We start from the raw sequence: 26,786 nt of genomic DNA on the forward strand, positions 1-26,786 counted from the left end.
CCTCATTGTGGTTTTGATTTGCATTTCTCTGATTGCTAGTGATCTTGAACATTTTTTCATGTGTCTGTTGGCCATTTGGATTTCCTCTTTTGAAAAGTGTCTATTGAGGTCCTTGGCCCATCTCTTAAGAGGGTTGTTTGTTTTGATGTTGTGGAGTTTCTTGATCTCTTTTTAGATTCTGGTTATCAACCCTTTATCTGTTGCGTAGTTTGCAAATATTTTTCTCATTCTGTCGGTTGCCTCTTCACTCTCCTGACTGTTTCTTTTGCAGTACAGAAACTTCTCAATTTGATGCAATCCCAATAGTTAATTCTGGCTTTGACTGTCTGCGCCTCCAGGGTCTTTTCTAGGAAGTCTTTGCCTGTACCTATATCTTGCAGGGTTTCTCCAATGTTCTTTAATAATTTGATGGTGTCAGGTCGTAGATTTAGGTCTTTATTCCATGTTGAGTGAATTTTTGTGTAAGGTGAAAGGTAGAGGTCTTGCTTCATGATTCTGCACATGGAAATCCAATTTTCCCAGCACCATTTATTAAATAGACTGTCTTTACTCCAGGGATTGGTTTTAGATCCTTGATCAAATATAAGTTGGTTGTAGATGTTTGGATTAATCATAGGTAAATTAAAACATGTCTGCCACTTCCCAGACTTTGTTTCATTCTGAATCTTGTATTTTTTTTTCTTTCTGTATTCATCTGTTATTAGCTTCAATTTTGTGTTTGCAACTGTGTCTGCATATATGAAATGGCATTTATATATGCATATCTTTTAATTCTCTTCTTTTACATAATATTATTTTAGTTTTTTCTATTTTAATAATTATTCTGGGAAATATACTTAGCATTTAAAAATTTATTCAAATGTATATTATCCTTCCTCACACATTATGCTATTATTGGCAGAATTTGATCAATTTTTTATTTCTTTGTCTTTTTTGGCATTTTCTGGTGAGATATGTTCATTCCTTCAACAATATTTTTTGAAATTATTTGATCATTTGTAAGTACAATTCAATGTATTTTTTTAGTACGTCCAACTGCTGGGTTTCCTGGGAAATTTCACATCAACAACTTATTTTTTATGTCAAGAGCAACATTTCCTGATCTCTTCTGGTTCTTTGAGTGTCTTATAATTTCTGTTTAAAACTGACACTTCAAATCATCTCTTCTGGAAATCAGATTCATATCCCTCTGTCCAGTCTGCTGTCGTTAGAGTTAGTCATTGTAATTGGTGTTGCCTTTTTCGCCTCTGTTTCGTCTTCCTCCTCATTCTCCTCCTCTCTCTTCCTCTTTTGGTGTTACTAATTCTCCTGGACTTATTCTGGAAGGTCACTGTCTCCTATCAGCGTTGACTACTGAAGTCTTTGCCTATTGAGCTTATGGCCACCTAAGGATTTGACAAACGGAAGTCTAAGTGAGTTGAATCAACGTTTTGTCACTTTTCCATGTGGCTTGGTGTGTTTTGTGTCACCCTTTCATTGGTTTTCCAGTTTCCAACTCTAAGTCTTACTTTCTCCTTGCTCAGAACCTTAAGATTGGTCAGAGTTAGAAATGAAGACATCCATCCTGGTGCTGAACATCACTCTGCTCCCACACGTGTCCCTCTAGGGCCTCAGGAATACATTGGAGCTTTTCAAAGCCCTCTAGGGACATCTCCTCCTCAGATCTTTTTATGTTTTCCACTATCTTTCACTGGTCCCAAGCAGTAATGCCAGTTAAGGTAGGTGTAATCTTAAACAGTTGAAGCTGATTATTTCCACCTAATATCTAGGATTAGTCAAGTCTGAGTCAGTTTGTAGCCTTGCAAATAGTCTTTAGGGAGCTTCTAGCTAGGTCAAATAAGCACAACTTTCTGTGGATGAAGCTTATGTAGTTTCTCAGGCCTATTGTGAACTTTTCAGTGGGTCCTGGCTGCTGAATTACATAGCTCATGTTTTCTCAAGGCAACAATGGATCTCTGAAATGGGTACTAGGAATAAGCTAAGCTGAAATGCTACAGAACTCTCCGTTCTTACCAAAACCTACCTGATTATTTTTTTCAATAAAAAATTTATAGTTATTGAAAATATTTGGTTAATTTCAGCATTTTGAAAATGTTTTTCTCATAATTTTATCACTTCCTCATTGCTTTTCCTAAGGCTGGAATTTCAGAAGTGCTTCTTGTACCATTCTGAAAGTTCAACCCAAATTGACTTCGACTTCGGATGTCCTAAATTGCCTTAAGGTATAGCAATTTTAAATGGCACATGGTCTATATATATGTGTATATATATACACATATATATAAACTAAATTCCATTAAAGTGTTTTATAATGTGATCAGATTTCATTGGTTTGATCCCTCTCCCTCTGTTTTCATCAATGTCATAGGTTAACAAGGATGATAGCCTGTACTCATTGTGGTTTGGGTTATTACTTTATTATCCATTTCTGTTTCCTCATGTTCATCATTTGGCTTGATAAATTTAAAAAAATCCCTTAGATTGCTGATTTGTACTAAAGTGTTTTTAAAGTCTTGAGTACTTCTAATATCTAATAAAATAATGTTTTATAGTATCATACTTCATTTTTATAAACTAATGTTAAGAAAAAGTGATTGCTATCTCAATACAAGTTTACATTGTTCTTCTAGCATTCTGTTTAGCTAATCACAATATTCACCAGATGTCTGACCGCTGGAACAATAACTATGAAGGAGATGTGACTGCAATAGTTATAAAACTCACCTGGGGCAGAGAGACAGACATTTAAAGAGTAAATAGTCCTGTTCTTAATCCAGTCAATAGTTGGGCATAAAATGTCACCTAAACCAAGCTGATGTGTAAATGAGACACACAATTGACTATTTTTAACTTAAGTTGTCTCCATTTAATTCAGATTATTGTATTTAATTTTTAATTAATTAATTAATTAATATTCATTTGGAAGGTCCAGAGGCAGAGATAGAGAAAGAAGAAATAGCAATCTTTCCCATCTGCTGGTTCACTTCCCATCTGCCTTTAAGTCAGAACTGAGCCAGGCCCAAGCCAGGAGCACAGAGGTCAGTATTGGTCTCCTACATGGGTGGACCAAGTACTTGAGCCATCACCTGCACGCTTCTAGGCTGTGCATTAGCAGGAAGCTAGAATGAGATGTGGAGCTGAGACTTGAAATCAGAGACTCTACTATGGATGGAAGGCATCCTAGGCAGAATCTTATCCTCTGTACCAAACACCTGCCCATACTTCAATCTATTTTCCTGCATGAAGCACCCTCAACACTGATTAATGAACAACATATACTCTGCCCTGTCCTCCTTTCTCTTCCTCATAGTTCAAGCAGCTGGTGCTTTGGAAGAGAGATGCAGTGAGAGGAAAGGGATCTTAGAGTGTTAGAAAATCTTTGGTTCCAAAGAGAGTAAGGAAATATGAAAAACAGACTGGACCAGGAGCTGAACCTTCATTTACAAGACAGAGAGGGTCCCTTGATCCCAGACACCCACCCAGCTGTGTGCATATAAAAATGCCTCATTTATGAGACTGGAAGTGCCAGAATGTACTCCTTTAGATGACAGTCATCATCTAAAATGCAAGCTTCAACACATCAAGAATTCCTCAATGACAGAGATTTACTGAGTATCCAAAATACTTCATCCATTGTGTTATGTATCCAATCCTTATGTTCTGACCACAGAACATTTTTCTCCCTAAAGCAACCCTTTAAGGAAGGGACCTTTATCTACAATTTATAATGAGAAAATGAAGATTTATAGAGATTAGCTAGAAGGTGGCATTACTGGGAGTCCACCCCAAATTAATAAATGAGTCATGAATACTTAATACTCCTATATTTGAAAGTGTCCCCTGAGAACCTGGGGACTGAGAACAGGGCAGGTTTCTGGGAGGAAAATCTCATATGAACAGCTCTATTCAAAGATGATTCCTAACCCTGTACTGTTCACTAACTGGAAGAGTCTCTCTATCCTTCGGCTATTATCTTGGGTATAAGGCATTAACCTGGCCTCCAGTTTTCTAACCCAGTGCTTTAGAATTAATATGCTGTGTATTCTAGACTGCAAAGAATATTTTCAAAGGAGGAATTGTGAATTTCAATGAATAAAGCTTCATGAATACTTTTAGCTGCTAGGTGTTTTTGAAATCAAAGGAATTGGTCATATTACATCAAACTATAATTTAAGAAAAATACATAAGTATTAACTATTAAAACTAATAAAGACAAATATATTGATATATAAGTGTAAGTATGAAAAACTGAGAATATATTAATAATCCCAGATATACTTAATGTATCTATGAACATCATATATAAACACCTTATAAAAATTCCAGTAGCAAAAAAAAAAAAGTTTTTGTAGATTGACAAAGGCTAAATATTGCTCATTGGCATTTCAATAGAGAACCATTTCTCTGTCCTCCTAGGAAAGTTTTGAGAAGTGTAATGAGGCTTTGGAAAACAGATGGGAATTTATTAAGCTTTGTGAGTAATGAAGTGAGAATTTATGAGATTCTGCTTTCTGGAGGGGGGGGAGGAAAGCATGCCTTTTTCATTATAACATTAATTTCATAGAGCTCAAAAAACAAGAATAACCAAAGAAAAAAGTGGAAATGAGGCCCTCTTAACTCCTAGGTGATCCCACAGGGATTTCTTCAGTATTTTAGGGACTTTCTCACAGAGTTGAACATGACTTAGAACATTTAGTCCTGTGATCTCTATGGAAGCAGAAGTCATAATGTCCCCCCAGGAAACCATATTTCTTAAGTAAGTACCAACTATATTTGCCTTGCAGATGCATATGTTATTGGATGAATATATGTTATCTAGATTATCACATATGGAAAGATCCAAGTCCATACTCTAAACCACTTAAATTACTTTCAGATAATGTTCAAAGGAAAAGGAACATTAGAAATCTTCCATGTTTAACCACATTTTCTAACACATATCCCACACCTTGGCTTACCTCTGCCTTTTAACTTTATACACAATATATTTTATCATTTCTTCCTTATTTATTTCTACTGGATTATATAGGGTTAGTTGTTGTTAATCATAACATTTGTGAACTCAGAAATATAGTGTATATTGATGGGACTGAAAAATTTAGCACATTATTAAATATACAATGTTTAGGTTTTTTCACAGATTTACAAATTGCTCCTCATATTGTTGGAATTCTTAACTGTATGGAAATGCATATTGGCAGTAGATGAGTGAAAATTCTCAATGAATTTCCATGAACTATTTTTCACATAAGTTGTTAATATATCCTTGTCATCAATACATTTGGAATGGGGACACATGCAGGCAGAGCAGCAAGTACACTTTGTTCTTAAAAAATTTTCTGCAGACATATAGCAGATCTAGATCTCTCTAGAATAAATCTGATCTCAATAATTAGGTCTTAACTTCTCAAATATTTCATTTATAATAAGTTCTGATGAAGGTTTTATATAGAAATAGTTATCAATATATTTAGGCTTTATAAAGCTAAGTTAAAATACTAGTTTTTAAAATCAGCAATAAGCAAAACACAAAATAATTAGCACCATAAATTACTTAGAAAAACTTTGGGTACTATGAGAAATTATCTTAACAGCATTTCAGACTCCATTCAAATATAAAACCTGGTAAAGAGGGGTCAGAGCAAGAAATACAAAAGATGACTTTGATGAATGGATGTGGTTTCATACTTTCAGGATGAAAAATGTTTTGTGTGATGTTAGCCAACAGAGCAGAAGAAGTGGAGACAAACATCTCCTTAAGACTTGCACAGTGGCCTCCCCCTGAGCAAACTTCTCTGTGTTTACATCTCTGCTCTCCAGAATCTCCTGCCAATGATAATCTAATAATTTAAGTACACTTTCCATTTCACCACTGAAGTTGACAATAAAACTTTAAAAGTTAAATTGGGTTAAATTCTTTCAAAGAGTTGAAATCCCTAAGTATTGTTTTAATCATACAAAATATATTTTTAGATGTGTCAGGTTTGCAGAAAAAATAAAGTAAAACCCAGGAGATATTATTTGTTAGATATTACACAGGTATTATTAAATACATTACTTTGAAAAATAGACAACTAGATCACTACACACCAATCATCAAGGATACACAGGAAGAGATGCCCTTAATTAAACTTCCATCGTCAGGTTTTAAATTTTTTAATTACTATATTTGAAAGTCACACAGTGGAGAGAGAGCGAGCCTCCATCATATGATTCATTGTCCGAATGGCCATAACAGTAATGTCTGGACAAGGCTGAAACTAATGTCATGAGCCAGGAACTCCACCCAGGTCTCCCACATGTGGGGAAGGGGCCCATGTACTTGGGTCATCTTCTGCTACTTTCTCGGGGGATGCATTAGAAAGAAGCTTGCTTGGAAGTGGAGCAGCCAGGACTGGAACCAAAACTACATTGTGGGATGGAGGCATTGCAAGAAGCCAAACTCAAAGCCCCATTCCAACCATTTGTTTAAGATCTATTTATTTATTCATTTGTAAAAGGCAAAGTGATGGGAGATGAGGGGGAGAAAAGTCAATTTTTTCTTTCTTTTAATATGTTTGTCACTATTTCATTAGGGTCATGAAGAGTAAAAAATTAGGAACTGGCATTCAAAAAAGTGCAGAATTTTTTATTTAAAAGTGATATTAATAGTAGTTTAAAAATTACTAGAGTTCTAATTCTGGGATGATGCATGGACATACTTTTCTGATTCTTCCTCCCAAGTATAATCAAAATCACAGGACACCAGCAGAGTATATCAAAGAACACAATCCCATTCTGACAGTGTACAGAAGGCAGGTAGACGGGGAATCTGGAAACCCCAGGAACAACCTGATGGTGAATTCTCTGCGGTTTTCTTTTGGTGTCCTATAGCCCAATGTGAAAGTGGACTTCAGGTTGGGAACACCAAATAACAATGGGTATTGAAAAAAACATTCAAAACTAGTGTTCTCTCTTCACATGGTCTGAAAGAGGGCACTCTACAAAGATAGAAACTGTTACACATTAATTGCTTGTCTTTAGCCAAATGCCTATGGAAATCTGTGCCCCCATCCCCCACCACAGAAACCCAGTTGTGTCAGCAAAGACCTGGTAAAAACCTTGGATTGCTTTTGTAACGTCAAATACTTACCATTGACTCCCCTTGTCTAAGTGAGACATTGTATCATTTCTCTGCCCTTTCCCTGTCCCCAGGCTCTTCTCTCTGCTTCTGGAAGCTGTATTATTCTAGATTCCACAGTAAGAACATGCCAGATTTGTCTTTCTGTGCTTGCCTTATTTCACATAGCACAATGACATGCAGGTTCATCCACGTTATTGCAAAAATATAATTTCCCTCTTGTGAAAGGCAGAGTATTTTCCCATGGTGTGTGTGTGTGTGTGTGTGAGACGTACCATTCACCAGCTGGTAGATATTTAGATTTGTCCCATAACTGAAGTCATTGTGAATAATACTGCAATAAACATGGGAGTGCAGATCTCTTTTTGACATACTCATTTTAAATTCTTTGTATGACTATACATCCTGTTGTGAGATTGCTGAAGCATATTAAGTTCTACTTTGAGATTTTTTTAAAGATTTAATTATTTGTTTGAAAGTCAGAGTTAAAGAGAGAGAGGTAGAGGCAGAGAGAGATCTTCCATCTGCTGATTCACACTCCCCCCCACACACTGGATGCCCCCTAAGAGCAGGGCTGGGCCAGATTGAAGCCAAGAGCAGCAAGAAACTTGTTTTGGATCTCCAGCATGGGTGGCAGAGTTCCAAGTACTTGGTCCACCTTCTGCTGCTTTCCCAGGTCATTAGCAGGGCGGGAAATGAACCACTATTCATACAGGATGCCAATGTCACAGGTGGTGGCATTAAACCCTATGCCACAATGCCAGTCCCACCTTCTGTTTTTGGAGAAACTCCATGCTGTTTTTCATAATTACTATATTAATTTACATTCCTCCCATGATGCACAAGGATTCATGTTTATTGTTGTTTTGATAGTTTTCATCTTTTTCATAATAGCCATTTTGATAGGCGTGAGGTAATCGTAGTATAAATTTGAATTTTCTTAACGATCAGTGATGTTAAGCATAGTTTCATGTATCTTGTAGCAACTTCCTGTGTCTTCTTTTGAGAAATACCTACTCAAATCCTTTGCCTATTTTTAAAAGACTTATTTGTTTCCATTATTTTGAGTTATATTGTTCAACATTCTAGACATTAGCCACTTGTCACATGTATGTCTTGCAAATATTTCTTCCTATTACCTAAGTTGCCTTTTCACCATTTCCTTTGCCTTGATGAAGCTTTTATATTTGGCATATTTCCATTTCTCGTTTTGGTTCAGTCGCTGAGTGAGGTTTTATGGTCAAATCAAAATAAATGTTGTCCACATCATTTTCATATGATTCTGCCTCTTCGATTTCCTCTAATAATTTTACAGTTTTAGGTCTTACATTGAAGTCATTAACTCATTTTTTATTTTTATACATGATGTTATATAAGGCCAATTTCATTCTTCTGTTTACAAATGGCCAGTTTTTCCAGTACCCTTTGTAGAAGACACTGCTCTGTTCCCATACTATATTCTTCACATCTACATAACAAATCAATTGAATGGGACCTCTCTGGGTCCTTTGGTTGATGTGTCTATAATTATGTCAGTACTATACTGTCTTATTCATTATCTTCATAGTATAGCTTGACTTTAGCTACTTTGTTCAGCTTTGTTCTTTTGACTCCAGATTGCCTTGACTTTGTTTAGGTACTTCTTTTGCAGCCACATATAAATCTTAGATTTTTTTTTTTATTTTGTGAAGATTTTTCACTGGTATTTTGATACAGATTCCCTTGTTTCTGTTGGTTAGTATTGAAGCTATTATAACAGAACTGTTTTATTGATTTCTTTTTCAGATAGATTGTTGTTAGTGTATAAAAATACTACAAATTTCTGTACCCTATATTTCACTGTATGTGCTTACTAGTTCTAATAGTGTTTTGGTAGAGTCTTTATGGGCTTTATATATATGTATATATATAATGTTATTACAAAGTGACAACTAATTTCTTTCTTTCCCATTTGCATGTCTTTTATTACCTTCATTTGCCTAGTTGCTGTGGCAGAAACTTCAGTTCTATTGAATAGGCATTGGGCTCAGTGTTTAGATTGCCAATTGGGATGTCCACATTGCATATCAGTGCCTTGTTTTCAGTCTCTACGTTTATTCTCAACAAGCTTCTTATCAGTGTGCACCTTGACAGGAAATAGGGATGTCTCAAGTGATTGGTTCTCTGCCAATCATGTGGGAAAGGGTTGGATGGAGTTCAAGCTCCTGGCTTTGACCACAGCCTCTGCTATTGCAGGAATTTGAGAAGTGAACCATTGGATCTGTTGAATAGATTCTCTCTCTCTCTCTCACTCTTGCTCGCTTGCTCGCTCGCTCTCATATAAAGAAGATACAGAAACTGAGAGAAAGAAAATAAATTTTAAAACGATAGATCAGTTCTATATGGGGGTACCTGGGTTTATTTCCCAGCTCTGGCTACTTACTGTAGCTTCCTATCAGTGCAGACACTGGAAGCAGCAGTGATGCCTGAAACAGATGGGTCATTCATGGTTACCAGTTTCAGTCCTATTGCAGTCCCAGCTGTTGCTGGTGGATGGGTGGATTGGAGCTCTCCTTTTGTATATTCATTCTCTTTCTCTCTTTCTCTGTGTGCACATTTGTGTATGTGTCTGTCTGTCTCTCCAACTCTCAAATAAGTGAATTTTAAAAAGTTAAATTCCAAAAAGACTATCCAAGAAGAGTATGACAATTGCCAAAAGTGTAACACACTCACATATGAATAACACTACCAAAAGAAGGAGAAAGTATCAGAAAAAAGTATTTGAAAAAATGGTGACTGACAATTTCTTTTAATTAATGTAGACATTATATCAAAGATTCAAGATGCTCAGCTAACACCGTGAATGCCAGTTGTCAAAACAAACATTTAAACGTCTAGGAATACTTTCTCAAGCTATAAAAATTCAGTGAAAGAAAAATTTGAAATCATGCAGAAAAAAATAAGTAAGAAACAAGTATAAAGCATCAAAGATAAGAGTTCTCTCTGTAGCCTTAGAAACCATGCAGGGGAGAGGAGAGTGGAATTAAATATATTAGGCACTAGGATAAATAAAACCACCAATGTAGAGTTTTGTCCCTATGAAATTATTCCTGTAGACTGAAGGAAAACTACTCTCTTAGATAAAGAAAAATTGAGGGAATATGTTGCCAATAAATCTGCTTGGCAAGAAATATTAAAAGAAACTATTCAGAGAGGAGAAAAGTATAAATGTCAGAAACTTGAATTTATGGAAAATAAAGGAAAAATATCAGGAGTAACAAGTAAAGGTAAAACACAAACTTACTATACTTATGTTTATCTAACAAATAACAGCTTGCTCAAAATAACAGTGAGAGTGCATCAGATTCTCTATGCTTAAATGCACACAAATGCTTTTGTAGAACCAAAATGAAGGACAGCAATAACAAAGAATTAGAGGGACAATTTGAGATTATTTTGTTCTTATAAGGAGCTCATAGTACCTATGAAGCTATGTGGTGTTGTTTGAAAGTGAACTTGGGTTTATCATAAATGTGTATCAAAAATTCCAGGGCAACCATTGAAAAAAATTTTAAAAGAGCAGTATAACTGTTATGATATTATAACAGAAACATGAAAACATAAAAACTCAATTAAAATATTAAAAAACATCAGAAAAGATGTAGAAGAGAAAGTAAGAGTAAAGAATAAGGATAATAAAGTGAAAAGAGTAACAGATATAGTCGATATTGATTCTAATATATCAATAATCATTTTGAACATCAGTGATTTAAGTGAACCAGTTAAAAGATGGAGACATTTCACATGGTTCAAGAAACAAGACTCTTTTGTATGTTGTCTGTAAGATTTTGCTGTAAATGGAAAATCATATATAAAGTAAGTGAAAATAGATAAAGATATACCATAAAATACTAATCAAAAGAAAGAGATTTTTTTTTTTTTATTAATTGCAAACATAGCTTTCTTCACCAAAGAAAGTCATCATGGATAAAGGGGGTCATCTTATAATGAAAAGTTCAGTTCTCTAAATAGATATAACAATTCTTAACATACATGTGCCAAATAAAACAAATCAACATATGTGAGGAAGAACTGAAAAGAAAAATAGATGAGGGGCAGGCAGTTGAGCTAGCAATTTTTCTACCTGTTGGGATGTTCACATTACATCTTGGAGTTCCTGGGTTCAAGTCCTGGCTTTGCTCTTGATTCAAGATTATTGGTAGTGTAGACTCTGGAGACAGTAGGTGATTGCTCAAGTAGTTTTCTACCTGACATTCATGTGAGAGTCCTATATTATTTATCTTTTGGCTCCTAGACTTGGCCTGGCCCAGTCCTATCCATTTCAGGCATTTGGAAAATGAATCTGTGGGCGGGCGCCCTTTCTGTCTCTTTGTCTCCACCTCTCTTTGCCATTTTTCCTCTTATCAAAAAATAGGTTTAACAGTAGATAAATATGTTATTAAAGTTGGTATGCAAGATTTGCTCAGATTTGAAAATAAAATAATGTATTCCATCATATCAAAAGGCTAAAAAGAAAAAGAATTACATGATCTTATCAACAGATGCTGAAAAGTATGTGACACCCATTCTGAATAAAACACTCAATAAATTAGCAAAGGAAGGGGAGCATCCTCAGTCTGATAGAGAATATTATTAAAAACCTATAGTTAGCAACGTACTTAATGGTAATTCAAAGTCTTTTCACCAAGATCAGAAACAAGGCAAGTGTGACGCTTTTTACAACACAGTTTTTTACCATAATCTAAATATGCACAAAAAGCATATTAATAGAAATTATAAACCTCTAATCATAGATCCAAAAATAATTAGTAAAATCTTCTATCTTCATGAATATTGAGCTGCAGACTTGAACTAAAATTCAATTTGATTTACTGACTTAAAATCCAAAAAACTCCCAGCAAATATTGTATGGATATTGACAAACTGATGTTATATTTTACACAGAGAAGCCAAGAATTTAGAATGACCAACACTTTTTGAAGAACAAGAATAAGCTGGAGAAATGACAATACAAGACTAAGACAGTGTGATACAAAGAGAGCAGTGGAACAGAATAGAGAGCACTGAAATAGATCGACACAAACACAGTCAACACATCTATCAGTAAAGAACAAAGGTTATAAAATAGAGACAATATAGTCTTTTCAACAGATTGTTTTGGGACAACTGACCATGCTTCACATGCAAAAAGGAAAAAAAAAAAAAAGAGACACGGATGTTACATCATTCACATATACACAGAAATTAATTCAAACTAAGCCATAGCTAAAAATGCAAAATGCAATACTATAATATAATTGGACGATAATGTAGAAGACAATCTAGATAATCGGGTTTTATGATGAAATTTTAGATCCAATACTAATTGTATAAATGGATTGATTGACAAGCTATACTTCATTGAAATTAAAGTTTTCTGCTTTGTAAAAGACATTGGAAAATGAACCAAAAGATGGACCACAGACTGGGAGAAATTATTTACAGAACCAATGTCAGAAAAATAATATTAATCAAAATATACAAAGAACTTCTAAAATTCAGTAATATGAAATCCAAAACTCTAACTCAAAAGTGTATCAGAAAGCTTAACAGACCCTGTCCAAAGAATGTATATACATGGCAAATAAGCACACTAAAAGTTGCTCTACCATGCTCTACCGTGTGTCATCAAAAAAAAAAAAAAATACAAATCAAATTAAAAAAAAATACAAATCAAATTAAAACAAGATAGCACTACACAATTATTAGATTGGTGAAAATCCATAACACTGACAGCACTAAGTGCTGATGAGGATGTACATAAATAGGAGCACTCATTCACTCTTGGGGGTGCAGAAATGAAAAACGAACTTTGCAGGACACTTTGGCAGTTTCCTATAAACCAAATACGCTCACATCATAAGACCCAACTATCACACTGTCTTGGTATTCATCCAAATGAGGTGAAAATTTATGTACTGACAAAAAACTTGAACACAGACACGTAGAGCACCTTTAAGCATAGTAACTAAAAATTAGATGCAACCAAGATTTCCTTCAGTAGGTCAATGGTTATATAAACTGTGGTATATTTGGAAAATGGAGTATTGTTCAATACCACAAAATTATCAAATCAGAAAAGATATGGAGGGAAAATTACCAGGTGAAAAGAAGGCAAAGTAAAAAGGCTAGCTACTGTAAGATTCAACTGTGAACACTGCAAAGATGGCTTTTCATAGCAGTCAATCTGTTTATACTTGGAGTTTCTCTCCTTAGTTCCCTGGAACTATTGATCCGCACTACCACTTTGAGCCCCTACTTCTTTCATCCCTTGTCCACCTTCCCAGGTGTTCTCTCTTCCCAATCTCCCCAGACAATTGAATTTTAGCCCTCAGACAATTGAGCTTTAGGTCTTCTTATTCTCAAGGGACTTAGATTCCCCCAAGAGCAAATATTTGGGGCTGAAAAAGAAAAAAGATTAAACTGGAAATACACAGGATTTGGAAATATTCACAATTATATGGTGTCTCCTCAATCACTCACCCAAAGTAGCATCCACAGTCTCCACAAGATTACACATCAGGAAAATGAAAACTTTTTAATGCATAATTATTGCCAATAAAATATTTTTCATGTTTACTTATTTGCTTATATAAATGGAACATATATCTTATATTTCATGTGTACAATATCCAGAATACAATGCTACTACCCATCCTCTTTTGCTCCCTCCAATCCACCTACCTTTCTTCATCCTTCTGATTTTTCTAAATCTTATAAATTCCCTCTATGAATATTGGTAAACAGGTACCATTAACTTGCCCCATTTGGTAAAAACACAACTTGGCTACAAATACAAAGTGATAGCAAACCCGTGACTTGTATTACCATGGTCAGAACAGCATTTGACTCCTCGTTTGTAGACATTATATCCAGTGTCTTAAGTTAATGATTAATGGATGAATGATTGATGGATTAAGTGTGGATGCTTGATATAATAATGATTCTGGAAGGCCCAGGACTTTGGGAAGTGATTGGGAAGTGATTGCTAGGATGGAGTCCCAAGACTGAATCCTGATGACATTGAAAGAAAAAAAGCAGAGATGCTGAAGAGCATGTTCCTTGTGTCTCTTAGCTTCCTACCTCACCATGTGCTCATTTGCTTGCTTTACATTCATCAGGCAACAAGTCAATTGTGACACATGATCTTGAACTGTGAATTTCCAAAACTGTGATTAGAAATAAACTTTCTTTCTTCCTAAGAAGCCCATCTCAGATATTTTTGTTGCAGTGATAAACATAGATCACTGTGTTTTCCTAAAATATAGCTAAAAATTTATAGTAAAAACTATAAGCTCCCTGTGTCTGTAAGCAAATTCATGTGTATTTATACATGTATTTTATGGATATGTGATATTTGTTTCTATTTCCAGTTGTTATTCTCAAATTAATTTATAAAATCTAGTAAAAGAGTTCTGTTTAAATGGGCTTGGAGGAAAAGGAATGCTCGTGGAAATTAAGTACTCCTATGATTCTCATAAATATAGCAACTATCCCCAAGTTCACATGATCTGGGACAATATGTGGCATGAAAAGCTAGTTTTAAGTTATTGATTAAATATAAGCAAGAATTAAAACAGAGAATGTAGAACACCAAGAGTGAATCAGAACATGAACTACAGAGAGGTAAAGTTGATGTGTCAGTGTGGGTTCATCAGTTATAACAATTGTGCCACATTGCTGGGGAAGTTGATGACATATATTGGGGCTGGGTTTACATGGAAAATCTCTGCATCTTATTCTCAATTTTGCTGTGAATCTAAAACTGCTCTAAAGTAAGGTCTACTTAAAAAAAAAAAGGAAAGAAAAACAAAAATCTAATTAGGGGTCAATGAAAAAGCCTTAAAGAACTAAAAAAAAAAAATTCAACTGATGAAAATATAAATATGACATATAAAATTTTTCAATGAGGGTAATCTAAAGCCAAGGGAAAATTATAGCACTAAATGCTTATATCAAAAATAAATATTTCAATTGTTAAGAAATTAGAAAATGAGTAACGTAATATCAAATCAATAAAAAATAAGGAAATGATGAAGGACTAGAAGTTACTAAATTGATAAAAGAAGAAAGGTAGAAAATCAATGAAAGAAAACTGCTGGTTTTTTGGAAAGGCTTTAACATCATTAAAACAATAAGGACAACAGCACCAAAAAACAAACAATACACATAGAAAATGGGTAAACCACCTGGGAAAACATGTTTCACCAAAGAGGATATATGGTCAGAAAATAGGCCCATTGAAAGGACTTCATCATTACTAGACATTAGAGAAATGCAACTTAAGAGTATTATAAGAAAAACTAAAAAGAAATAGAGTGGCAATACTGAATACTGGCAGCGATACAGAGAAAAAAAAGCTCATATATCACTAGGCAAGTATAAAATGTCATAGCCACTCTGGAATATAATGCCAATTTCTTTCAGACTAAATAAACACTTCCCATGCTACCCAGCAATTTGCACTTCTGGGAACTCATCATAGAGTAATGAAAACTTATGTCCATGCTAGGCCTCAACACCATTGTCCTTGTTTATGTTCCTTTCATGATACATTAGTTAGTTGCTGCTCACAAGTTGCAATTATAAAATTTATAGAACGTGGCCGGCGCCGCGGCTCACTAGGCTAATCCTCCGCCTTGCGGCGCCGGCACACCGGGTTCTAGTCCTGGTCGGGGCACCAGATTCTGTCCCGGTTGCCCCTCTTCCAGGCCAGCTCTCTGCTGTGGCCAGGGAGTGCAGTGGAGGATGGCCCAAGTGCTTGGGCCCTGCACCCCATGGGAGACCAGGAGAAGCACCTGGCTCCTGCCTTTGGATCAGCGCGGTGTGCCGGTCACAGCGTGCCAACCGCAGCGGCCATTGGAGGGTGAACCAATGGCAAAAGGAAGACCTTTCTCTCTGTCTCTCTCTCTCTCTCACTGTGCACTCTGCCTGTCAAAAATAAAAAAAAAATAAAAATAAAAAAATAAAAAATTTATAGAACGTAAGTTTTCTAATTTCAATTCTTACAGAAAGTTTATTATGTCCAAAGGTGTGGTAATAAGGTGGTAGATGCAAGTATAGTTAATCATTTCTTTTTTTTTTTTTTTTTTTTTGACAGGCAGAGTGGACAGCGAGAGAGAGACAGAGAGAAAGGTCTTCCTTTTTTTGCCGTTGGTTCACCCTCCAATGGCCACCGCGGTAGCGCGCTGCGGCCAGCGCACCGCGCTGTTCCGATGGCAGGAGCCAGGTGCTTCTCCTGGTCTCCCATGGGGTGCAGAGCCCAAACACTTGGGCCATCCTCCACTGCACTCCCTGGCCACAGCAGAGAGCTGGCCTGGAAGAGGGGCAACCGGGACAGGATCGGTGCCCCGACCAGGACTAGAACCCGGTGTGCCGGCGCCACAAGGTGGAGGATTAGCCTGTTGAGCCACGGCGCCGGCCAAGTTAATCATTTCTATAGGCTTGAACACTCAAGTTGATTTTTACACTCCCTCATTAACTACATTAGTGCTCTCAGAGATGCCATCATGCTATTATTTTCCCTTATTTTTACAGAGAAGGATGCTGACTTTAAATAAATCCAGTAACTCACCACAAGTCTGTCATTCATTACTTTTAATTTTTTCCCACTATTCCATACTTGCTTCCTGTATAAATCTGAAAATCACATTCAACCAAATATATTTTCTAAAACTTTCAACCAAATATCTTTTCTAAAACTAACTCCTAATATAATACTTTTCAAAACTGCATTAAAGTGCAGACCGCTTTTTTGTTTGCCAATTTAATTTCCTTTGGGTAAATTCCAAGGAGTGGGATGGCTGGGTTGTATGGTAGGGTTATATTCAGGTTTCTGAGGAATCTCCAGACAGACTTCCATAGTGGCTTTACCAGTTTGCATTCCCACCAACAGTGGGTTAGTGTCCCTTTTTCCCCACATCCTCGCCAGCATCTATTGTTGGTAGATTTCTGAATGTGAGTCATTCTCACCGGGGTGAGGTAAAACCTCATTGTGGTTTTTTGCATTTCCCTGATTGCTAGTGATCTTGAACATTTTTTCATGTGTCTGTTGGCCATTTGGATTTCCTCTTTTGAAAAATGTCTATTGAGGTCTTTGGCCCATCTCCTAAGTGGGTTGTTCGTTTTGTTGTAATCCATAAACTGCACTTTGGAAATTTATATTTACAAAAAAAAAAAAAAAAAAAAAAACTACACGAATTAGAAAAGGATGTAAGGGGATAGCATCATAGTGCACCAGGTTAAGCCACTGCCTGCATCACCAGTATCTTATGTGAGCATCTTTAGTTCCCTGCTGTTCCACCTTACATACAGCTCCCTGCTAATGCGACCAGAAAAGCAGTGGAAGATTGCTAAAATTCTTATTCACCAATATTAAGATGTGGACTGTGCTTTGAAAGATTGAGTAATCTACCAAGCGATAAAGGGGAATGATTCTTAATGATGCTAATGCACTATTTTATAGAAACGCTAAGGATCAATTCAAGAAGCACAAAGTAAATGATTTACCAGTGACAGAAAAGGGGAGAGTGAGAAGGAACTGCATTGCAGGACTAAAAAGAGGGCAGCTGCATAGATAGGTCTGTGGTTATGGAATAGGCTGTATTAGAAATGGAGATTTGGAAATTATGGGGCAAGTTACTTAAAGAGAGTGGATGAAGGCTTATCAAGGCTTTTGTCCTAAAGGACTGGAAGCAAATTGCTTAAAGCAAGGCCAAGAGTAGTGGGAATGCTTTACTGAAAAGAAGTTGGAAAGGAATCAGCAAAAGGGAGTGATATCCACAGTAAGAAAATTATCCATAAGAAAATTACAGTCTAGGAAGAAGCAGCAAAGACAAGTATAGCACCAGAACTGGGTATCCCCAGGGGTATTCAGACAAAGAAAAAAACAAACAGTTAAGATAGTTAAGAGACAAGCTTTAGCAGATACACGAGATAAGCATGTAAGAAAGGAGTCAAGGTGGACATGTGTCTGATCCGAATGCGCGGCCGCATTGCAGGAGACACTGTCTGCGATATCAGCTTGTTCACACCGTGGAAGATGCCGTGTGCTAACTAAAACTCTCTCCTGATTTTATTAGGTAAAGTGGAATAACAGTTGAAAATTGTATTGCATTTCATGTTAGAATTATTTTTATATTTATTTATCATTACTTCCACATTAGCATAACACATTATTCATAAATTCCAATTTAAATATTGCTATTGTGAGCTTTATAGTAATACAATAATCAGATTTATCGTGAATGGAAATAATTCAGAGTTTCGATGTTTGTAAATACAATTATTAAAAAAATTAGTGAATCTTTTTCATTGAAAACAGCATGGTTAATATTTTCCAGAATGCTGAAATTTGCATAGGATGAGGCAAAAGTCTTTCATGTCATTCAACTTATTAATGCATAATTATATCAGAAAATTGATATATATTTTTTTTCTGTAGGAATTGCACTAATCTTCAGGGAGATAATAAATAATGACTAAAACAGAATCAGAACTTTTTGTAAAAAAATGTATTTAAATTATTGTTTACTCTGGGAAATCACCAAGTGATGGTTTCAGTTTCCAGGCCATTATTTTACTGTGATACAAATGCAGTTCATAAGATATCAAAACTACAAAGTATAATTACTTGTGTGTAATTTATTTTAAATGATACCATTCAGTGAAATCTTGGTACTAAAATCTTGACCATGAGGGATATTTCAAGCCAAACCAAGAATGTGCATTTTTGCTCTTTTCATTCTCTTAAGCTTTTTCCCCCTTGCTTCTTTATTGGTATTAATGAAGTTAGCAATATGTAATGTGATGAATTTCTTGGGTTTACCTTTGCTTCAATCTGTTTAGTATCTGAATTCTGAAACAAAAATTTGATTTTGCTCTTGCCATCATCTGAAGATCCTTTAAGCTGAGAAAATTTATACCTCCAAAGTACAGCCTAAAGAGAAAAAAGAAACATATGCAAATCAATGCAACTAGTATCAACATTTGAAACAAGAAGCAGGTCTCTTCTAAATGGTAAAAGCTAATTGTATAAAGCCAGAACTATGTCCTATTCATTTAAAAAATGAAATCAAATATCAAATATTGTTGTTAAGAAACTATAATATCCAGAAATATATATAATATAAAAATATATATGATACAAAAATATAATATAATTATTCCACATAGACTGTTTTCAATATCTTTTCTTATGCAAATATGAACAAAAAATCTTCCTTTTTTTTTTAAAAAAAATACATTTGGGGCTGGCACCGCGGCTCACTAGGCTAATCCTCTGCTTGCGGCACCAGCACTCCAGGTTCTAGTCTGGTTGGGGTGCCGGATTCTGTCCCAGTTGCTCCTCTTCCAGTCCAGCTCTCTGCTGTGGCCCGGGAAGGCAGTGGAGGATGGCCCAAGTCCTTGGGCCCTGCACCTGCCTGGGAGACCAGGAGGAAGCACCTGGCTCCTGACTTTGAATCAGTGCAGCATGCCAGCTGTGGCAGCCATTTGGGGGGTATACCAACAAAGGGAATTTCTCTCTCTCTCTCTCTCTCTCTGTCTGACTCTGCCTGTCAAAAAAAAAATACATTTGAAGAGGTGGTTTTTAATGCATTTAATTCTGGAGCTCTCTCTTGATGCTCAAACCAACCACTTGTTGCTTTCACAGAGGAAATATCAGCGTGAACAAGTAATTATGACAAAACTTTATATGTACTCTCTAGAGATTGAAATGGAATAAATATTTTTATAGAGTCATCCTCTTCATTGATTAAATCTTTAAAGTAGAGCTTGCTTCTGAAATATATGCCACAAATACAATTCTCTACAGTGAAAAGTAAGAAAAAATGTGTTGCCTTTCCAAATAACAAAATGGAGATATACAAAGGTGAAATTGGCAATAAGTGGAAATTGAGTATTATCATTTCTTATATTGTCTACATTAGAGATCCTAGTGCTTGAGAATAAAAGCGGCATTTTGTTCTGGTACAGATCCTGGAACTAAAAACATACCCAACATAATACCAAAGTATAAATCAATTAAGTGAAAATCTATGGAAGCAAAGTCAAACATAATTACATACCATGCAGCTTTGTTATCTTTGTCTCAGTAAACGCGTGATGTGAAGAAGTGCATGCTGGTATAACAAATTATGGTTACAAATATTTTTAAAGATAACTACTGGTGGTTTCTAACTATATCAAGAAACATAGCTGTTGAAGTTGAATATTTTCCTAGCAAAAAAACAGGGGGTGGGGTAGAGTACTTGACCCATATCTTTTCCCAAATAATTGTGTTAGAAAAAAGCATAGATATGGCTAAGTGAGCATTTACAGACATGTGAATAATTTCACATTATCTTATAAAGAGTAAACTACAGTTAAATGTTTTATGAAAATGAATTTTAGCACATTATCAGTTACTCTAAAAAAACATGTATCTCAAAAGCCTTAGCTTCTTTAAGTAGTTTCTTGAATGAGGAATTTTTATCCATTCACTCAGCAAAGTAATAACCAATCTCTGGTAGAATATTGTTCACCAAGATAATCTCACCCTGACAAAGAAAATGAGATTGGCAAAGGTTTAAAAGGATGCATTTAAGGAACAATGAAAATACATAATTGAATGTTAATCTCCAACCAAAAATGGCATAGTAAGTATTCACATTCACCTGACAATAGGTTCAGCTTAGATATCCCTAGGTTCATAATTAGTTGACATTACTCATGATCTCCATGTGGACATACATGGCTTTATTAGTAGGAGGTAATGATGACTGTCATTCAAACTCAGTTTCACCTCAATTCAATAAAATATGTTTTTGTAAAACCTTGTTTCAAGGGACATTGCAATTAAGTAAAGTGTCTTAAAAACTGATAAATATGTAGTTTTGTACTTGAATAATGGTATTTTTTGACATTGCTCATCACAAGAACAATACTGTTACAGGATCAAAATATAAGAATTAAAGTGATAATTGAAATAAAAAGAAAAAATTCCAATTTCTATACAGAGATTGTAAAGCCTACTGAATTTGTTTCATATATACAGTGTATAGAACCAATGGCACTATTTAATCATCTTAGCTGAATAACAGTATAAAAGATGGATATAAGCTAAGATAGACTCCTAGTTCCTAGTTGATTTTATATCCACACTTAAATCTTAATTCTCACTCATCATAATTTTTAAATATAATACCAAAATAAACAACTTGTATTTATTTAAGCTAGATTTATCAGACGTCCCTACACTTGACAAGCACAACAAAATACTTGTGGTATGCTCAAGAGAAATTTTAAGAAAAGTCCATACTCTGAAAAAATTGTTCCAGACACTGTAGCACTTCAAAAAGACTGGATGTACATGTTATTACATCAGCATCAATCTGTTCTAGTGAAAGGCAATGCTTTCAGATACCCCTTTCAACAGAAAGTTTTCAATTGATACTGTGTAAGCTCTCAATGTATTATAATACTTTTCTGATTTGTAGCTGAAAGGGTACTTGAAGGGATGCTAACCAGGTACAAATACTTTTGCAGTGAAACTCATTTCTTACTAACTCAAAATTCCAAGATATCAATGTTTGTTTGACTAAAACCCACCTTACAACATGTGGGGATTTCTAAAAGTCTGTAGAAAAATGGAATGAAAAAATAAGTTTATTGTGATGTAATACAATTTGCCGTCTATACATATGTTTCCCATTTTTTAATAAACCTGTTGAGGACCCCTCTTGTGCCATGGGAAGTTCATAAAGCATGTAATCTACATAATCAAAAGCACTAATTAAAATAGCCATGGACTTACTATTTGAATATGTTCATGTAGGGACATTGAACTCAACAGACCAGCCCAAAGATTTTTGTAGGAAAGAATGTATTCTTAGATTTAATGAAAAATTAAAAATTAAAAAGATAATTAGAATGTTCCTATATGCCTTACATATAGTTTGCCCTATTATTAATACCTCACACTAGGCCACTATTGTGTTGTGGTGGGTTAACCCTGATGCCTCTTGCAATGCCAGCATTCCATATTGAAGTACCAGTTCAAGTTCTGACTGCTCAGATTATAATCCGGCTTCCTGTTGACGTACCTGGGAAAGGAAATGGAAGCTGGCCTGAGTTCTTGGGCCCTAATTGGCCCTGTGATGCACCAAAATGGAGTTCTAGCCTCCTGGCTTCAGCCTGCAGTAGCCTTGCCTGCTGTGACCAACTGGGGAGTAAACCAGCAGATAAAAAATATTTCTCTCTCTCTCTCTCTCTCTCTCTCTCTCTCTCTCTCTCATCCTAATACTCTATGTTTGTATGTTTCTTTGCTTTTCAAATAAATAGATCTTAAAAAAATATTCACATTAATATGATAAATTTTCACAATTAATTAACCAGTTATATATATTTATTATATTTATTTTATTTATTTACTGCCATCTTTAAAAAAATAAAAAGTTGGGGCCAGCACCGTGGCACAGTAGGTTAATTCTCCACCTGCAGTGCCGGCATCCCATATGGTTGCCGGTTCTAGTCCCAGTTGTTCCTATGCCAGTCCAGCTCTCTGCTGTGGCCTGGGAAAAGCAGTGGAAGATGTCCCAAGTGCTTGGGCCCCTGCACCCGCGTGGGAGACCAGGCAGAAGCACCTGTCTCCTTGCTTTGAATCTGCATAGCTTCGACCGTTTCCGCCTTTTGGGGAGTGAACCAACGGAAGGAAGACCTTTCTCTCTGTCTCTCCCTCTCACTGTCTATAACTCTACCTCTCAAATAAATGAATACATAAATATTAAAAAAGGTTTATTTATGCATTTAAAAGGCAAATTGAAAAAGAGAGAGAGAGAGAGAAAGAGAGTGCTTCTAGTCACTGAGTCACTCCCTACAAAATCACAATATGCTGAGCTGCCTTAGAGTGAAGACCAGATCCAGGACTCTCATCTGGTCTCTAAGCACATGGGGCATGTTTTGTTGCCTTCACAGGTGCATTAGCACAAAGATGCATTGGAGGAACAGCCTGAACCTTTACTGAGACTGCAATATGGGATGTCAGCTTTGCAAAAATGGTGTGCCCTGTCTGCCATTGTAATAATTTTTAAGTGTATGGCTTAAGGATCAATAAGTGTTGTTTGCCATTGTCATCATACATTTCCAGAATGCTTGCATCACCCTAAACAGAAACTCTGTACCCACAGATCAATTATGCTTTCGTTTCTCCCTCCCCAAAGCCACTAATATCTTCCATTGTACTTTTTTTTTTAAGATTTATCTTTGTTTATTTGGAAGGCAGAGTTATGGAAACAGAGGTAGAGATAGAGAAAGAAAGATCTTTCAGTCCTCTGATTCAGCCCACACTCCAAATGGCCGTAATGACTGAGGCTGGGCCAGTCAGAAGCCAGGAGCCTAGAGCTTTCTTCGGGTCTCCCATATGGGTGCAGGGGCCAAGCACTTGGGCACCATTGTAATTTTTGACTCTGTGATTTACCTACTGTTGGCACTTCATATAAATATAATCACAAATATCTGTCCTTTTTTGACTGCCTCAGAATTTTACTTCTTTATAAGGATGAATAGCATTCCACTATATATATATATATATATATATATATATATACACACATATATATAGTATATGTATGTATATATATGTATATATGTATACATATATATCAATTATGGTTATTCTTCAATTTACTGATGGACACTTGAGTTATTTTTACCCAAGAGCAAAAAAAAAATATTAAGAATAATACTGTTGCAAATTTGTGTTCAAATACCAGTTTGAGTATCCACTCTCCTTTGGAGATTAGACAAATAGATAGATACAGATAGATATGTGTATCTGTATCTATATAAAATCATAGAATATATATATTCTAGGGAGTGAAAGTACCAAATTATATAGTAATACATGTTTACGTTTTGATGAACCATCAGAAGTTTTCCACAGTGGTTACACCATTTTAAATTTTCCTTAGCACTGTAAAAGAAATGGTTCAGGGGCCCTCGCTGTGGGATAGCAGGTAAAGCCTCAATCTGCAGTGCCGGCATCCCATATGGGTGCAGGTTCAAGTCCCGGCTGTTCTACTTCCAATCCAGCTCTCTCTATGGCCTGGGAAAGCAGTAGAAGATGGCCCAGGTCCTAGGGCCCCTGCATCCGCATGGGAGACCTGGAAGAAGCTCTTGGCTCCTGGCTTCAGATTGGCGCAGCTCCAGCTGTCACAGCCAGTTGGGGAGTGCACCAGTGGGTGGAGGACCTCTCTCTCTCTCTCTCTCTCTCTCTCTCTCTCTCTCTCTCTCTCTCTCTCTCTCCCCGTCTCTCCGTCTCTCTTTCTCTCTCTGTGTAACCTACTTTCAAATAAATAAATACATCCTTCTCACCAACACTGTTCGTTTTTCTTTTTTTTTTTTCTTTTGACAGGCAGAGTGGACAGTGAGAGAAAGAGACAGAGAGAAAGGTCTTCCTTTTTGCCGTTGGTTCACCCTCCAATGGCCGCCGCAGCTGGCGCGCTGCGGCCGGCGCACCGTGCTGTTCTGAAGCCAGGAGCCAGGTACTTCTCCTGGTCTCCCATGGGGTGCAGGACCCAAGGACTTGGGCCATCCTCCACTGTACTCCCGGGCCATAGCAGAGAGCTGGCCTGGAAGAGGGGCAACCGGGAGAGAATCCGGCGCCCCGACCGGGACTAGAACCCGGTGTGCCGGCGCCGCTAGGCGGAGGATTAGTCTGTTGAGCCATGGCCCTGGCCCACTGTTCCTTTTCCTTATAACAGCCAATCTGGTCAGTATGAAGTTATTTCTCATTGTGGCTTTGACTGGCGTTTCCCTAGTAGTTAGTGATGTTGTCACTTTTCATGTGCTTGTTGGCTGCTTATATTTATTTTCTGAAAAAATGGGTGCTCATGTTTTGCCCAATTTGTGTTGGGTTGTTAGTAGTATTTTATATTTTTGATATTAACCCGCTATCAGATACATAATTTGAAAATACATTCTTCCAAGATGTATGTGTGTTTTTCACTCTATTGTATTATTCACTTCTGTACAAAAGTTACTAACATTGATATAATCCAATTTACCTTTTGCTCTTCATGTCTATGCTTATGGCATCATATCAAAGAAATCAATGCCAAATCCATTTTCATTCTACAAATTTTAGTTTTAACACTTAAAATTAAGTCATTAATACATTTTGAGTTAATTTTATATGTGGTATGTGCTATGTATACAATTTTTAGTATATGATATGGATATTCAGTTTTCCTAACACCATTGTTTGAAAAGATTGCCATTTCCCCATAGTGTATTCATGTCACCCTTGTTGAAAGTCATTTGAAATTATATGTATGCAGGAATCATTTCTGAGCACCCAATGCTTTATGTGTCTACCTTTATGCCTGTAGAGTACCATTTTGATTAGAATAGCTTTGTAGTAAGCTTTAAAGTCAGAATTGTTAAGTCTTCCAATTTTGTTCTTTTTCAGGAGTGTTTGCTATCTAGGATCCCTTGGGACTGTATATGAATGACTTACATATTGTGTTATTCCAATTATGTGAAATTCTGGGGAGGCCAAAATCATAGGACAGCAAAAACTCATTGGTTACCAGAGGTTGTAAAGGATAAAGGTATAGCAGGAGGAGCACAGATGGTTTTTAAGGCAATGCAACTACTCTGTGTGGTGTTATAATGTTGCATTTATACCTTTACACATTATAATTAGTAATCCAATGGTAGTTTTTTCACTTTATGTTGCTATATGGGCAAAATGTTGAAATCTTTACCTAATATATACTAAACTGATCTTCTGTATACAAAGAGAATTGAAAATGAATCTTTACATGAATGGAAGGGGAAAGGGAGTGGGAAAGGGGAGGGTTGCGGGCGGGAGGGAAGTTATGGGAGGGGGGAAGCCATTGTAACCCATAAGCTATACTTTGGAAATTTATATTCATTAAATAAAAGTTTAATAAAAAAAATTCTTAGAATATACAACACCTAGAGTGAGACCTAACATAAAATTTTGATTCAACATGATGTTAATGTGTCAGTGCAATCACATCCATCATAATATACATATCATTCTGGTTGGGGATAATGATAACAGAGGAGACAGGAGGTAGATGGAAATATTTGTACTTTCATTATCTCTGTGAATCTAAAACCACTTTATAAAAATAAGATCTATTATAAAAAATTACACTTACAATCAACCACTTGTTGTAACCACTAATGGACACATATACACATATATGACATTCTGCGTTTCAAATAAATAAAATCAATTTTTACAAATTAATATGCTTTTTGCTAAATTTACTAAGAGAGAAATTCAGATTACTAAAATCAGAAGAGATAGCAACCGTGCAGAAATTAATGGATTATGTGAAAATCTACCAACAATTGTACTCCAGAAATATGAATCACATAAATAAAATGGAAAATTATCTGGAAGCATGCTAAATATAAATATTAAGTTTATTGAAACTATAAAAATAAATTTCAAAGCAAAAGAAATCCCTGGACCACATTGCTTACTGGAAAATTATATTGCAATTGGTATAGGTAATTATCAATATTTTAAAAACTTGGAGAAGTATGAACACTTCCTATAGGGCCAACATTATATACCAATATACTAATGCCAGGCATAAACTCTGCAAGA

The 26,786-nt window shown here is 35.9% G+C and overlaps 1 protein-coding gene across 2 annotated transcripts in view; it reads right to left on the bottom strand.

Annotated features, from left to right (window-relative positions):
- The window catches only part of SNTG1 (syntrophin gamma 1), a 398,393-nt gene that overhangs the window by 10,884 nt on the left and 360,723 nt on the right, over positions 1-26,786 (bottom strand). The window contains exon 16 of one of the 2 annotated variants that reach the window (XM_062189596.1): positions 18,987-19,097. The exons of the other annotated variant lie outside the window; for it this stretch is intronic. Coding sequence (XP_062045580.1) covers positions 18,987-19,097 — 111 coding nt within the window. The remainder of the gene's footprint in view (positions 1-18,986; positions 19,098-26,786) is intronic. 2 annotated transcript variants of the gene reach the window in all.

The sequence above is a fragment of the Lepus europaeus genome, chromosome 4 (assembly GCF_033115175.1).
Source record: "Lepus europaeus isolate LE1 chromosome 4, mLepTim1.pri, whole genome shotgun sequence".
In the NCBI taxonomy this organism is placed as follows: Eukaryota; Metazoa; Chordata; class Mammalia; order Lagomorpha; family Leporidae; genus Lepus; species Lepus europaeus.